Source organism: Triticum dicoccoides, chromosome 7A, assembly GCF_002162155.2.
Source record: "Triticum dicoccoides isolate Atlit2015 ecotype Zavitan chromosome 7A, WEW_v2.0, whole genome shotgun sequence".
Taxonomy (NCBI): Eukaryota; Viridiplantae; Streptophyta; class Magnoliopsida; order Poales; family Poaceae; genus Triticum; species Triticum dicoccoides.
In genome coordinates this window covers 559,903,471-559,919,732 of record NC_041392.1, presented here as the reverse complement: position 1 = coordinate 559,919,732, position 16,262 = coordinate 559,903,471, and the positions used below count along the sequence as shown (strand labels likewise).

The following is a 16,262-nucleotide window of genomic DNA, read 5'->3' as shown; positions in this document are numbered from 1 at the left end:
GGCGCCTAAGGGGAGGAGGGGGGAAACCCTAAGGGCAGATGGGCCTTAGGGCCCATGCCTGGTGCGCCTCCATCTCCCCCTCCCCTGGCCGCCCCACCAGATGGGATCTGGGCTGGCCGCCGCCCCTAGGGTGGAACCCTAGGTGGGGGCGCAGCCCCCTCCCTCTCCCCTATATATAGTTGAGGTCTTTGGGGCTGCCAACACATGAGTTTCTGACCTCTCCCTGGCGCAGCCCTACCTCTCTTTCTCCTCATATCTCGCGGTGCTTGGGCGAAGCCCTGCTGGATCACCATGCTCCTCCACCACCACCACGCCGTTGTGCTTCTGCTGGATGGAGTCTTCCTCAACCTCTCCCTCTCTCCTTGCTGGATCAAGGCATGGGAGACGTCACCGGGCTGTACGTGTGTTGAACGCGGAGGTGTCATCCATTCGGCACTAGGATCTCCGGTGATGTGGATCATGACGAGTACGACTCCTTCAACCCCGTTCTCTTGAACGCTTCCGCTTAGCGATCTACAAGGGTATGTAGATGCACTCTCCTTCCCCTCGTTGCTGGTTTCTCCATAGATAGATCTTGGTGACACGTAAGAAAATTTTGAATTTCTGCTACATACCCTAACACTGGTTTTCCCTTGAAGAGGGAAGGGTGATGCAACAAAGTAGCGTAAGTATTTCCCTCGGTTTTTGAGAACCAAGGAATCAATCCAGTAGGAGACAACGCTCAAGTCACCTAGTACCTGCACAAACAATCAAGAACCTCGCAACCAACGCGATAAAGGGGTTGTCAATCCCTTCACAGTCACTTGCGAAAGTGAGATCTGATAGACATAATAAGATAAATATTTTTGGTGTTTTGTTGCGTGGATTTGAAAGTAAATATTGCAAAATAGTAAACGAGATGCGATAATAAAAGAGATGCACTATAATAAGAAAGAGACCCGGGGGCCATAGGTTTCACTAGTGGCTTCTCTCATGTATTACGGTGGGTGAACAAATTAACGCCGAGCAATTGATAGAAAAGTGCATAGTTATTGTAAGGCAATGATCATGAATATAGGCATCACGTCCATGTCAAGTAGATCGAAATGATTCTGCATCTACTACATTACTCCACACATCGACCGCTATCTAGCATGCATCTAGAGTATTAAGTTCATAAGAACAAAGTAACGCATTAAGCAAGATGACACGATGTAGAGGGATAAACTCAAGCAATATGACATAAACCCCATCTTTTTATCCTCGATGGCAACAATACAATACGTGCCTTGCTGCCCCTACTATCACTAGGAAAGGACACCGCAAGATTGAACCCAAAGCTAAGCACTTCTCCCATTGCAAGAAAGATCAATCTAGTAGGCCAAACTAAACCAATAATTCGAAGAGACTTGCAAAGATATCAAATCATGCATATAAGAATTCAGAGAAGAACCAAATAATATTCAAAGATAATCAAGTTCATAAACCCACAATTCATTGGATCTCGACAAACACACCGCAAAAGAGTATTACATCGAATAGATCTCCAAGAACATTGAGGAGAACTTTGTATTGAAGATCAAAGAGAGAGAAGAAGCCATCTAGTAAATAACTATGAACCCGAAGGTCTGTGGTAAACTACTCACGCTTCATCGGAGAGGCCATAGTGTTGATGTAGAAGCCCTCCATGATCGATTCCCCCTCCGGCAGATCGCCGGAAAAGGCCCCAAGATGGGATCTCATGAGTACAGAAGGTTGCGGCAGTGTAAAAGTGGTTCCGTCGCTCCCCTTGATGTTTCTAGGGTATAAGGGTATATATAGGTGAAAGAAGTACGTCCGTGGAGCTCCGTGGGGCCCACGAGGGTGGGGGCGCGCCTACCCCCCTGGGCGTGCCCTCCTGCCTCGTGGCCACCTCACGGAGTTCCAGACTTCCACTCCAAGTCTCCTGGTTTGCTTTCGGTCCAAGAAAGATCATCGCGAAGGTTTTATTCTGTTTGGATTCCGTTTGGTATTCCTTTTCTGTGAAACACTGAAATAGACAAAAAAACAGAAACTGGCATTGGGCCTTCGGTTAATAGGTTAGTCCCAAAAATAATATAAAAGAGCATATTAAAGCCCATTAAACATCCAAAACAGATAATATAATAGCATGGAACAATCAAAAATTATAGATACGTTGGAGACGTATCAGGCTCCTCCAATTTGTTCTTTGCCTCAGGCCTCCTAATACATGTGAGAAAGAAAGCAATGCAAGTTCTCCTTCTAATATTAATGATCAAACCTACAAAAATGTTTGACAAACCCTATTCTAAACTGCCTGCCTCATGAATTGCCTAGGACATCACTAGTGACATATGTATAGCCACGGTATTAATGGTAAGATTGGACCTTATTTTAAAACTTACAAGGGACTGAGATAGGTGATGCTCTATTTCCTTTGCTTTTCGATTTAGCTGCAGATGCCCTAGCTATTATTACAGAAAGGCCAATGTTAATGGTTTTTAAAAAGGGGTTCTTGCCGAAAAGATTTCTCATGCAGCAAACATGCTACAAATGTTGATGATACAACTTTCCTACTACAAGATGATGTTGATTGTGCTAGGAATCTGAAATTTATTCTGGGTGCTTTTGAGCAGATGTCTGGAATCACAGTTAACTTTCATAAGAGTGAGTTGTTTCTCTTTGGTGAGACAAAAATAAAATGAATAATTATGAGGAGATATTTACTTGCAAAATGGGAGGGCTACATATGGAATATTTAGGGATGCATATTTCTATGTCAAAATTAGAAACAAATAGATAGCTAAAAGATGTGCACGTTGGTAGGACAAACTCCTGGGTTCAATTCCTGGGCGAATTACCCTAGTTCAAGCTTGTTTGACTAACATGCTTCTCTTCATGATGTCATACTATTCTATTCCATAGGGGGCTTTGAAAAAAGTTGATTTCTTTAGAGACAATATAGTTTGGCAAGGAGATGAAGACAAGAAAAAAAATGCCACTTAGATAATAGGAAAATCTGCTGTAAGCCTAGAGATCCAGGTGCCTTGGGCATTCTTAATTTGGAAATCATGAACAAAGCTTTACTAGCCAAATGATTTTTGAAACTTGAAACTGAAAATGGGCTCTCGTAATTTGTCTTACTTAACAAATATGTGCTTGATGGATGTTTTTCTATGGCAAAACCCAAGGTTGGTGATTCACAATTCTGGGTCAACATTCCGAATGTCAAAAAATATACTTTATCAGTTTTATAGATGGAGGTTGGGTGATGGGCATAGTGTTTGATTTGGGGAAGATGTGTTGGGTGGATGATACGACTTAAAAAATGATTATCCTAGACTTTACCTACTCAACTTTGACCATAATATTATAGTGGTTGAAGCTTTGCAAAAAGGATGGGGAGGATTTAAGTTTAGAAAGACTTTGTATGAGGAATCGCTAGAATTGTGGAGAAACCTTAAATTGGGATGTGAAGGGACTGAAATGGGACCAGGAAAAGACCAAATTGAGTGGTCTTTAATCGGTAACAAAAAATGTCAAGTCACTTTAGTGGAAAATGATTGAGGCACACTCTCACTTCCCACAGAAATTCCTGTGGAAAGTAAAAATTCTCCTAAAATCAAGTATTTCTTGTGGTTGTTGGCCAAAAAAGGTATTCTTACTAAGAACACTTTGGTGAGGAGAGGTTGGAAAGGGAGCAAATTATGTGTCATCTGTGGTAAAGAGGAGATGGCTGACCATTTGTTTTTCAATTGTTCCGCTGCTACTTCGGTTTGGAGTCTTCTAAAATGTGCTTTTGGTTTGAATTCGGTCCCTTTCTTTGTTGAGAATTGCTTTGGGAGATGGATTAAAACTTTCCCAAAGATTAACAAAAATGGTTGGTTCTAGTTGGTGTTTCTCCGCTATTTTGGACACTGGAAATGCAGGAACAACATCATTTTAAAAAGAAACTATATACTGGTCTAATGATTCTCATAAAGCTAATTTGTTTTTGGATCATTGGCTGGACTATTCTGCGGATGGGGAAGGAAAACATAGTGGTCTTGATGGTAGTAGCAAAGCTGATAGAGCGAGTAGCAAATGAAGTATTACAAGTCATCGCGGGGCTGGAGATATGGGGTACTACGAATTGGTGGCTAAAATCTAAAGAAGGTCTCTCTATCAACGATGTTCTATCTGCTTTAATCGTTGTTGTTCTACCTTGGCTTCGCCTTTCAGCTCTACCGCCTCTCCTTTTGGGAGGAATATGGCTAGTTGGCTCATTCCTAGACCTTTTATGCCTTGAGCTGCGTCATTGTAATATTGTGTAGTTACTGGCAGGTGTTTGCGGTGTTGCTCACCTGTTCAGGCTTGCCTTTCCTGGCTTCTATTGCTCGGCTTGGGTGATGCGTGGGAATGTTGCTGCATGTTGAACTTTGCTCATCTTCCTTTTTTTTCCCTTCCTGGGTAGTAGTTTGTATCAGGCTTTGTATCAGATGGTTTCTTGGGTTCTTTCAGTTAAAAAAAAGTACAGTCGTGATTGTCATATTATTGACAATCTCAAAATAGATATGATCACAGACTATTAATCCGCTATTTACCGCCATATTAACTTGGCGATATTACTCTGTGAGTCATTATCCACGAATGGTTGAATCAACCGTAATTTTGTTAGGGCATCTCAAATGTGGATAACCAAAAATGTCCATGGACACGTTCAAACGTGTCTATGGATAGTCGGTCACATAGAGATCATCCAATCGGAGTCATCAAAAGATCATGAACACCAAGCTTTTAGCTCGCGTGATTGCTGGTAGACTGATACGGTTTGAATGCGCAAAGGGTTCTAAAGAGAGTTTTGAGGTAGGTCCGGGGTGTCGAAGTCGGACATGACGGGCGTCCGAACTCTCCGAGAACTCCACCAATTTGACGTCGGTTTGCGTGATTTTGGACGTCTAAGCGGGTCCAGCCCAATTTCATGTTAAGAGGCCTAAAATATTCGGCGTTTAGATGATTCAAATGCCCTTAAACGGTTAGCAACTGCCCTCCACCTCAACTGCCACTGACACACGCCAAAGGGCACACGGCCATACGGCAAGCCACACGCAGGCGAGGCCAGCTCGAGCAGAGCTTTGCCCACGCGGGTCCGCGAAGCCTGGAGACGCCCGTGGCCGTGGTCAGTGCTCACGGGCCGACCTGCCGCCGTGCGCGGGCGCGGCGCTGCTCCGCCGCTCCTTCGGCTGGGCGCATGTGATCCCGGTCAATCGAACCCGCAGCCTTTCTTATCCACCACCCTATCTCCCTTCACCTGTCACTGCCGGCGACCGAGACGGACACCGCCCCGCCCGGAAAGACACCGAGCTTTCGCGTCGCGTCGACCATATCTCCAGAGAAGATTCAAAATCCAGGGGAGGAAAAACTGAAGAATCTGGCCGGAAAATTGAAGGCCACCAGTGGTAGTAGGTCGTATCTGGGGCACCAAATGGAGGGGGGAGGAAGCTGAGCCTTGTGTTTCGTTGCCTGCAGCCCTGCACTACCACGACAGCAACGCCCGACCACAGCCGCTGATATGACGACATCCCAAAGAACCAAATCCAGCAACACAACACAAAATTGGCGGGCAAAATCGCTTTGTCTTGAGCTGCTCGCCGAGAGGGGCAGATCAAACCAAGCAGTCAAATCGAAGCTTGGAGCACCAGAAAAATAAATTTTAAAGAGAAAATGTTGCACAAGGAGGGGGCCGTGGAATGAAATGAAGAACAGGATCAAAGGCAACTTTCATTAACCATTAGATCAGGTAGAACAATGCAAGGACCCCTTGTTCTTGGACCAATTTGGCTACTTACGCAGGTAGAAACAGTACGCACTCGTACGAGTTACGACAACGAGTAGAACAATTAATAAGACGCACCACACAGATCGCTCGCGCGTAGCGTACGGGATGCTCACTAATTACAAAAATCTCCCAATCAGCGGCGACGCTAATGAACAAGAAACGCGAAAGGCACTGGCAGCTTCGGCCGGACTAAGACGGGGATGGGATGGATTAAACGGCGGGGGTTAATTGACGCCGGCAGCTTAGTAGGAGCAGGCGGTCCTGAGCATGGAGCGGCCGCGGAGCATGCCGCGGTACAGCGCCTCCCGGTTCGCCGGCATCGCGGCGCCCCTGCAGGACGGCCCCGGCCCCGACGCCACCGCCTCCTCCACCTCCGGCGCCGGGCGAGCTGGGCCGTGGTCAACGACGTCGGCGGCGAAGCGCACCCGCTTCATGCTCCCGCGCCGCGCCTTCTCCCGCTTCCGCTTCTCTGCACGCACGGAGAAAGAAAGAAACAGGGCACACATGTAAGAACCAAGAACCAAAAACTGTGCTGTGCGGACGAATGAAGTAACGAACGGCAGGGCTGTGGAGGTGCAGGTGCTGCGCCACTCACCGGAGGAGGAGAGGCAGGGCCGGAGCCGGGCGGGAGACGGGGACGTGGCGGCGGCGTCGGAGGAGACGAGGTGGTGGTCCGTCTGCTTGGCGCGGCAGAGCGAGAAGAGCACGAGGGTGCCGGAGAGCGCCATGGCGGTGGCGGCGAGGGCGAGGCCGGCGTGGGAGCCGCCCAGCGCGGAGCCCGCCGCCGCGGTGGACGACGACGACGACGACATGGCACAGTGCGGCGCAGATCACAGGCTCCCGTGGGAGACGGAGAGCAGAGACCCGACGACGGCGACAATCGGGGGCGGTGGGCTGGTTGTTGAGTCCTGTGAGAGGGAGGGGGGACCGTGCAGTGCTCGTAGGCGCGCGCGCTGCTCCGGCTATAATATAGCGCGCGCGGCGGCTGTGAGAAGGGCGAGCGACCTTGGTGGCCGTTGGGTCGGGTCGCGGTGGTCACGTTTGTTTAGTTTTTTTTTAGGGTGGTTTATCGACTGGCAGAAGTTACCTGGAAAGATGCTGGAGATGGGGCTGGGATCATTGGAGTGGGGGCCGAATGGTCATTTCGTAGTTGCTGCGTGACATTACAAAATTATTACCGCCACAAAATTAAAGCCCGCTTTTGGCGAAGAAAGGCCTGATGCTCGTGCTCATCGCCGTCTGATATCTGTGACATGGACTGTACACAATTCTGTGAAGTGTCCACAATTGGCCCAAAAGGTTCCCAACGTTCATGAACTGCTCGACTCGATCGAGCGAGCTCACTGGATGCTCGTAGGCTGGTGGAGAGAAGACCAGAAACCACACGCCTCAGAACTCTCCACACGATTAATCTATGCACCCGACGCCGTCGGCCGGGTCCGTCCGGCGCATGCAGCCCCCACCCCACCCCACCTATCCCGATCCTATCCAACGGCAGAATCCGCGCGCATATTCCTCCAATCCACGGCAGTGGCCTAACCAAACCACCCAGCGTCATCCGACAATTAGTGAGTAGAGTATATCCATCCATTCAATCAATCCGGCCCTCGTTGCTGCCGGAGAGCGCTGTCGCGTGCGGTGGCTCTGCCTCTGCGCTGCGTTGCTTCCAGGGAGCGCAACTTGTGCCTTGTGCGCGCGTACGTACGTACGTCGACGGGGACGCAGCCGAAAGAGCCCGCGCTTTGGAGCTAACGAGAACGAACGAGGGCCCTATTTTATTATTATTATTATTATTTTAACGCTCGCACTCAGCAGTCGAGTAACGAGGGTCCTGTTAAGAATGCGCTAGTGGCTGGCTGCTGGAATATCCGCTGGATCCCGTTTCCCTCTCCCGGCCGGAGTGACGATGGCGTAAAAGGCATCTGGAGTCATTAACTTAGTAAAAGGCATTAAAGTACCGCGAAAGACATGACATGTCACTCTCTCTGGCCGCCATCTTTTAACCTTTGCGTTGTGCTGATGCAAACATGCAATGCAGGGGACCAATTTGCCATTGTACTTTCTTCTCTCAACTTTTCTTTTTACCATGCTTTAAGAATAGAAAAACATGCATTATTATTATAACTCGAGACAATGGAGTAAAGGTCACAAAAGCACAACCGTCACGATATGCATGTCATCAAGGCATTAGTTAATGATTCTTGAAGAAAAGAGAGGGAACATCTCAGTGATTAAGAAGAAGAATCCTCTAATTAATTAGCACACAAACATCAGAATGGAGTACATATTTGTATTAGATTCGCCATATGGGTGTATTTTAGTGACAATTAATCGCCATATGGCGAGTCTAATACAAATATGTGTCATAATGGGTGTATTTTAGTAACAATTAATCAAAAAATTCCAACACAAATACATATTTGTATTTTTCTAGGTGACGTTCAAAAGAAATATTTGATACTAGGTTGTACCAAGATATAAGATGATTTTCCAGTTTAACTTAAACTACAAAAACATCTTATATTTGATACGAAGGGAGTACTTCATCTGCTCTCTCCACAATTTACACCTCTTCATATTCATTATTGCGCAAATTGCCATGTTCCAAAGCGCAAATAGGACGGTAGTCATTTAGAACACACCTGCACGGTCTTCAGTGTTATTTGACTACATCGAAAAAGGCTTTTACTTGACTTTTCAGATAAAACACCGACCATCATACAACCAGATATAGACACGCAACCACAACACACGCACACACCCAAGACCATATACATAGGCACTGAATTGGCATTAAATTGGCAACACCATCCCATACAACTCCAAGCTAACATCAGGTTGATAATAAGCATCACTATGAGTTATCAGGGCCCTCACGCATGAAAAAGCCACCGCAATGAGATGATGCCGCGTATGACGAACCATGAGATTCAAGACGGCACCTTCAGGAAGGTCATGACACCGGACCGCCGCCACCACCTGATCCACAAATTAGGATTTCTCCCGAAGCAACGCAACGGACAATTAGTAACCACAATGATGCCTTCAAGAAGGGACGACAACGAATCGCCGCTGCTAGCGGCCTGACTGAAGTTAGAACGGGTTTCACCCCTGCCAGCAGTCACCAAAATGTGGTACGGCCTGCCGCCCAACCACCATCAAATGCCACACCTCGGTCACTATCCCCCCCCCCAACACAACCATGGCCACCAAATAGCACCTGAGCCACAGGCTCCACCGATGAGCATCCCGGCTCTCACCACTAGGGCCACCGCCCCGACATCCGATACCCCCTACCATTATCACAACATACAGACGTCATCGACCTACAAGGGGTAGAAGACCCCCTCCCTCCCCATTAGCGATTTGTTGGAGGAGTTGCGATCTTTTCCGATCCAAATCATCATGGTTTCTGACGGAGTTTTGATGGAGGGCCGTGAGATCCGTCTCGGCGCGCTCACGTTCATCGCCGACGGCTCCGCTTGGCTTCAGGAGGCTCCGCTCGACGTCGACGCACTCCCTGTCCGCGGGGCAACACACTTTCGCGTGTGCGTTCGCGGTGTCCTCTTGCGGCAACCGTCGACCCATTATCGGTCGGCCCCTGTGTTGTCCTCCCTCCCTGTTTCTCGCCGGCGCAAGCGCTCCGGTCGGTCGAGACTTCAGCGATGGGTGAGACACGCGGTGGCACGCCAGTCGGCCACCCCTCAAGTCGTGCGATCGAGCCCGACGAATCCCTCTACGGCCTGTTCGACCTGTCGACTGGCTCCGCAGAGACCGCATCCGAGTGCGACAGTAGTGATCCGGCGGCGAAGGTTCTGATGGTCGATGGACCGCGCAGTCCTCCCGGTTTTCACCGCACCGACGGAGGCGTAGGTGGAGGCGACCCGTCGCATCCCCATGAGGAATATGTCCCCGAGCCTCTCACGTCGCTGCAGAGAGAAGAACTTCGTCGCCGGAACATGGATGCACTACACACTCCTATCGTTGGAGAAACCCCCGAGGCTCGTGCCTTGGAGGACGCGCGCCTGGCAAACTTGGCTGAGCGCACTCGACTGGAGAACCTCCAGCGAGCACTCGACGAGCGTGCACGACAACGGGTTCCAGAATCCAGTCGACGTCAGCTCTTTCCGCCCCCGCAGGTATATCGAGCTCCGATTCAGAATTTAGCAGTTGCAGCCCGTATAGTAGAGTCGATTCAGCCTTCCCAGTCAGAGGCTGGTAGAGGCTTGCTGCAGATCAGAGCGTTACTCCGGGCAGCAGGAGACCAGAATTCCGCTGTTTCTCAGTCGCGGAACAGGATTCATAGCAGATCCATTGCTGCAGACACAGTCCAGTCAGCTCATAGCCCAAGATCGCCCCTGAGGCGTGAGGGACGTGGGGACCGGCGTGATCAGTACGGAAACCGTGAGCAGTATGATCACCGATTCGATCGTGACGATCGACGTCGAGTGCCCACCCGTCCCCCGAGGAGTGGATCGTATGTGCCTCGGCAGCAGGATGACAGGCGCCCTCATAGTGTTGGGTGAAGGATTCCAGTCGACCCAAGGGAACCAGGCTTTGATGCGAGATCCATTCTTGTTCAAGGTTTGGTCGACAGGAACAGAGCTCACCGAGAAGGTCACGACAGAGATGCACCTACCAGCAGCAGAGTACATGTTTCGGGGCCAGAGTGCTTTAGTAGAGCCATCAGGGCCGCTATGATTCCTCCCAACTTCAGGTTGGCGACTGGAGTCAGTAAGTTCACTGGTGAGTCCAAGCCCGATACTTGGCTTGAAGACTACCGAGTGGCTGTCCAGATCGGCGGTGGCAATGATGAAGTGGCCATGAAGCACGTGCCTCTCATTTTGGAGGGCTCGGCCAAAGTGTGGCTGAATCAGTTAGCACCCAGCAGCATTTACACTTGGGAAGATCTCGCCCGAGTGTTTGTCACCACATTTGAAGGAGCATGCAAGCGACCGGCAAGGCTGACGGAACTGCGGTCTTGCGTGCAGAAGCCGAATGAAACTTTGAGGGATTACATCCAGAGATGGATCACGTTACATCACACGGTAGAGAATGTGCCTGATCACCAAGCAGTCTGTGCCTTCAAAGAAGGTGTCAAGTACAGAGAATTAAATCTGAAATTCGGTCGAACCGGAGACATGTCTCTGAATCGGATGATGGAGATTGCCACCAAGTACGCTAATGGTGAAGATGAGGATCGACTCTGGAGTGGCAAGCACAAGTCAGTCGCCCAAGAAACCGGAGGAGGAAATTCCAATTGAAAACAAAAGCGGAAAGCCGAGCCAGCTGCTCCCGGGGAAATCTTGGCTGTAACTCAAGGAAAGTTTAAGGGGAAACCCAAAGGGTCTTGGAATCCCAAGAAAGTTAAAGACCAAGACGGAAATGATGTGTTGGATTTGCCATGTCACATCCACACCAAGAAAGATGAAGAGGGTAAGTTCATTTACCCGAAACATACCACTCGACAGTGTCGGCTCTTGATCCAGCAGTTCCAGGGCAAACAGCCCAAAGATAAAGAAAAGGAGTCGGACAAAGTTGAGGACAAGGAAGACAGTGATGATGGATACCCCCAGGTCAATTCCACCTTAATGATTTTTACTCATGTTAAAAGCAAAAGTCGACTGAAAGTTATCAACAGTGAGGTGAATATGGTTGCTCCGGCGACACCCAGTTATCTGAAGTGGTCTCAGACTGCCATCACATTCGACCAGTCTGATCACCCAACGCACATTGCCACCCCTGGGAGGCAAGCTTTGGTGGTCGACCCAGTTGTTGAAGGCACTCGACTGACCAAAGTCTTGATGGATGGTGGCAGTGGTTTGAACATACTGTATGCTGAGACGTTGAAAGGGATGGGCATTCCGATGTCCAGACTCAGTACCAGCAACATGAGTTTCCATGGAGTCATTCCTGGGAAGAAGGCTGATTCACTCGGCCAATTGCTCTTGATGTGGTTTTCGGTGATTCCAAGAATTACCGCAAAGAAAAGTTGACGTTCGAAGTTGTGGATTTCCAGAGTGCTTATCACGCTATTTTGGGCAAGCCAGCTTATGCACGCTTCATGGCTCGACCATGTTATGTGTATCTCAAATTGAAGATGCCTGGCCGCAAAGGTGTGATCACTGTTACGGGCAATCGGAAGAAAGCAGAAGAGTGTTTTCAGAAAGGCTCAAAGATCGCTGATGCTCAGATGGCAGTGGTGGAGCTGCAGGAATACCAGAAGATTGCAGACCCGAGTGATTTGTTGCGAGCCAAGAAGCCCGCTACAGAATCAGCTTTTCAGTCGTCTGGTGAAACGAAGCCGGTTCACATTCACCCGACCGATCCCAGTGCTGCTCCAACTCATATCTCAACAACACTCGACTCCAAATAGGAAGAAGCGCTCATCCAGTTCCTCCGTGATAACTGGGACATCTTCGCATGGAAGCCTTCTGACATGCCGGGTGTTCCCAGGGGGCTAGCTGAGCACCGCCTACGAGTCGACTCAAAGGTGAAACCTGTTAAAGAACATCTCCGACGGTCCACCGTCCAGAAGAGAAAGGCTATTGGTGAGGAGGTGGCTCGGCTCTTAGCAGCGGAGTTCATCCGAGAGATTTACCACTCTGAGTGGCTCGCCAACGTTGTCATGGTCCCCAAGAAGGACAAGTCACTTCGCATGTGCATTGACTTTAAACATATCAATCGGGCCTGCCCAAAAGATCATTTTCCTCTCCCCCGCATCAACCAGATAGTCGACTCGACTGCGGGATGTGAGCGACTGTCTTTTTTAGACGCCTATTCCGGGTACCATCAGATCCGTCTGTATGGACCTGACGAGATCAAAACAGCTTTCATCACTCCATTCGGGTGCTTCTGTTATGTTACCATGCCATTCGGCCTCAAGAATGCGGGAGCCACATTCATGAGGATGATTCAGAAGTGTTTGCTCACTCAAATCAGTCGGAATGTGGATGAATACATGGATGATATTATGGTCAAGTCACGGAAGGGTCCCGACCTGCTGACTGACCTTGCTGAAACCTTTGCCAACCTCAGGAGGTATGATATCAAGCTTAATCCATCAAAGTGCACATTCGGAGTTCCTAGCGGAAAGTTACTCGGTTTTCTCGTTTCTGAACGGGGAATCGACGCCAATCCAGAAAAAGTCGGTACTATACTCTGGATGAAACATCCTATGCGTGTGCACGACGTCCAGAAGCTTACTGGTTGCTTGGCCGCTTTAAAGCGATTCATCTCTCGTCTCGGTGAAAAGGCATTGCCTCTTTACCGATTGATGAAGAAGTCATACAAGTTCGAGTGGACTCCTGAAGCTGATGCAGCATTTGCAGAGCTCAAAGCTCTGCTCTCCACCCAGCCAGTGCTTGCTGCCCCAATCAACAAAGTGCCTTTGCTGCTTTACATCGCAGCCACAGGACAAGTCGTCAGTACGGTAATTACAGTCGAGCGGGAAGAAGAAGGAAAAGCCTTCAAAGTTCAGCGCCCAGTATATTATGTTTCTGAAGTTTTGACCCCATCGAAGCAAAGATTGAAGGAAATATGCCCTAGAGGCAATAATAAAGTTATTATTTATTTCCTCATATCATGATAAATGTTTATTATTCATGTTAGAATTGTATTAACCGGAAACATGATACATGTGTGAATACATAGACAAACATATAGTCACTAGTATGCCTCTACTTGACTAGCTCATTAATCAAAGATGGTTATGTTTCCTAACCATTGACATGTGTTGTCATTTGATTAATGGGATCACATCATTAGGAGAATGAGGTGATTGACATGACCCATCCCGTTAGCTTAGCACTTGATCGTTTAGTATTCTGCTATTGCTTCCTTCATGACTTATACATGTTCCTGTAACTATGAGAATTGTGTAACTCCCGTTTACCGGAGGAACACTTTGGGTACTACCAAACGTCACAACGTAACTGGGTGATTATAAAGGAGTACTACAGGTGTCTCCGAAGGTACATGTTGAGTTAGCATAATTCGAGATTAGGTTTTGTCACTCCGATTGTCGGAGAGGTATCTCTGGGCCCTCTCGGCAATGCTCATCACCTAAGCCTTGCAAGCATGTAACTAATGAGTTAGTTATAAGATGAAGTATTATAGAACGAGTAAAGAGACTTGTCGATAACGAGATTGAACTAGGTATTGGATACCGACGATCGAATCTCGGACAAGTAACATACCGATGACAAAGGGAACAACGTATGTTGTTATGCGGTTTGACCGATAAAGATCTTCATAGAATATGTAGGAACCAATATGGGCATCCAGGTCCCGCTATTGGTTATTGACCAGAGATGTGTCTCAGTCATGTCTACATCGTTCTCGAACCGTAGGGTCCGCACGCTTAAGGTTTCGATGACAGTTATATTATGAGTTTATGTATTTTGATGTACCGAAGGTTGTTCGGAGTCCCGGATATGATTGCGGACATGACGAGGAGTCTCGAAATGGTCAAGACATAAAGATTGATATATTGGACGGATATATTTGGACACCGGAAAGGTTCCGGAGAAGTTTGGAGCCCCGGGAGGTATATGGGCCTTATTGGGCCCATGTAGGAAGAAGAGAGAAGGAGCAAGGGAAGGGGGCGCCCCCCCCAAGCCCAATCCGAATTGGGGAGGGGGGCCGGCCCCCCCTTTCCTTTCTCCTTCCCCCTCTTCCTATTACTACTACTAGTACTACTTCCTAATACTAGTACTCTTTCCTTCCCCCTCCAAATAAGATAAGGAAAAGAGAGGGAAACCTACTTGGAGTAGGTTTCCCCCTCCTCATGGCGCGCCCCCCCTAGGGCCGGCCACCTCCTCCCTCCCTCCTTTATATACGGGGGTAGGGGGGCACCCTAGAACACACAAGTTGATCATTGATCGTTCCTTAGCCGTGTGCGGTGCCCCCCTCCACGATATTACACCTCGGTCATATTGTAGCGGTGCTTAGGCGAAGCCCTGCAACAGGAGAACATCAAGATCGTCACCACGCCGTCGTGCTGACGGAACTCCCCCTCGGCGCCTCTGCTGGATCGGAAATCGAGGGTGCGTCATCGAGGTGTACGCGTGTCAAGAACTCGGAGGTGCCGAAGTAACGGTACTTGGATCGGTTGAACCGGAGGACGTACGACTACTTCCTCTACGTTGCGTCAACGCTTCCCCTTCGGTCTACGAGGGTACGTAGACAACACTCTCCCCTCGTTGCTATATCATCACCATGATCTTGCGTGTGCGTAGGAAATTTTTTGAAATTACTACGTTCCCCAACAAAGATATCCTCATTATCAGAAGCTTGTATATGGGATTTATATGACCACAAAGAAGGTTGCTCACTATGTTGGAAATATGCCCTAGAGGCAATAATAAAATGATTATTCAATTTCCTTGTTCATGATAATTGTCTATTATTCATGCTATAATTGTATTATCCGTAAATCGTAATACATGTCTGAATACATAGACCACAATGTGTCCCTAGTGAGCCTCTAGTTGACTAGCTCGTTGATCAACAGATAGTCATGGTTTCCTGGCTATGGACATGGGGATGTCATTGATAACGGGATCACATCATTAGGAGAATGTTGTGATGGACAAGACCCAATCCTAAGCTTAGCTCAAAGATCGTGTAGTTCGTTTGATGTAGCTTTTCTTAATGTCAAGTATCATTTCCTTAGACCATGAGATTGTGCAACTCCCGGATACCGTAGGAGTGCTTTGGGTGTACCAAACGTCACAACGTAACTGGGTGACTATAAAGGTACATTACAGGTGTTTCCGAAAGTGTCTGCTGGGTTGGCACCAATCGAGACTGGGATTTGTCACTCCGTATGACGGAGAGGTATCTCTGGGCCCACTCGGTAATGCATCATCATAATGAGATCCATGTGATCAAGTGGTTGATCACGGGATCATGCATTACGGTACGAGTAAAGTGACTTGCCGGTAATGAGACTGAACAAGGTATTGGGATACCGACGATCGAGTCTCGGGCAAGTAACATACCGATTGACAAAGGGAATTGTATACGGGGTTGCTTGAATCCTCGACATCATGGTTCATCCGATGAGATCATCGAGGAGCATATGGGAGCCAACATGGGTATCCAAATGCCACTGTTGGTTATTGGCCGGAGAGCCGTCTCGGCCATGTCTACGTGTCTCCCAAACCCGTAAGGTCTACACACTTAAGGTTCGGTGACGCTAGGGTTGTAGAGATATGAGTATGCAGTAATCCGAAAGTTGTTCGGAGTCCCGGATGAGATCCTGGACGTCACGAGGAGTTCCGGAATGGTCCGGAGGTGAAGAATTATATATAGTAAGTGTAGTTTCGGCCATCGGGAAAGATTCGGGGTCACCGGTATTGTACCGGGACCACCGGATGGGTCCCGGGGGTCCACCGGGTGGGGCCACCCATCCCGGAGGGCCCCATGGGCTGAAGTGGGGAGGGGAACCAGCCCATAGTGG

The 16,262-nt window shown here is 48.6% G+C and overlaps 1 protein-coding gene across 1 annotated transcript; it reads right to left on the bottom strand.

Moving 5' to 3' along the window:
* Positions 1–5,709: 5,709 nt before the first annotated feature.
* LOC119332226 lies at positions 5,710–6,817 on the bottom strand. Its single transcript, XM_037605411.1, has 2 exons — positions 6,393–6,817; positions 5,710–6,266 (listed from the first exon to the last, which is right to left on the bottom strand). The coding sequence occupies exons 1-2, from the start codon at positions 6,607–6,609 to the stop codon at positions 6,040–6,042; spliced, it is 444 nt and encodes a 147-aa protein (XP_037461308.1). The 5' UTR covers positions 6,610–6,817; the 3' UTR covers positions 5,710–6,039.
* Between the last annotated feature and the right edge of the window lie 9,445 nt (positions 6,818–16,262).

Bases quoted from the DNA above. Each gene is read 5' to 3' on its own strand.
- LOC119332226 (XM_037605411.1), bottom strand. From the start codon at position 6,609: ATGTCGTCGTCGTCGTCGTCCACCGCGGCGGCGGGCTCCGCGCTGGGC. The intron at 6,267-6,392 runs GTGAGTGGCGCA...CCGTGCGTGCAG, and splicing joins GCCCTGCCTCTCCTCCTCCG to AGAAGCGGAAGCGGGAGAAG.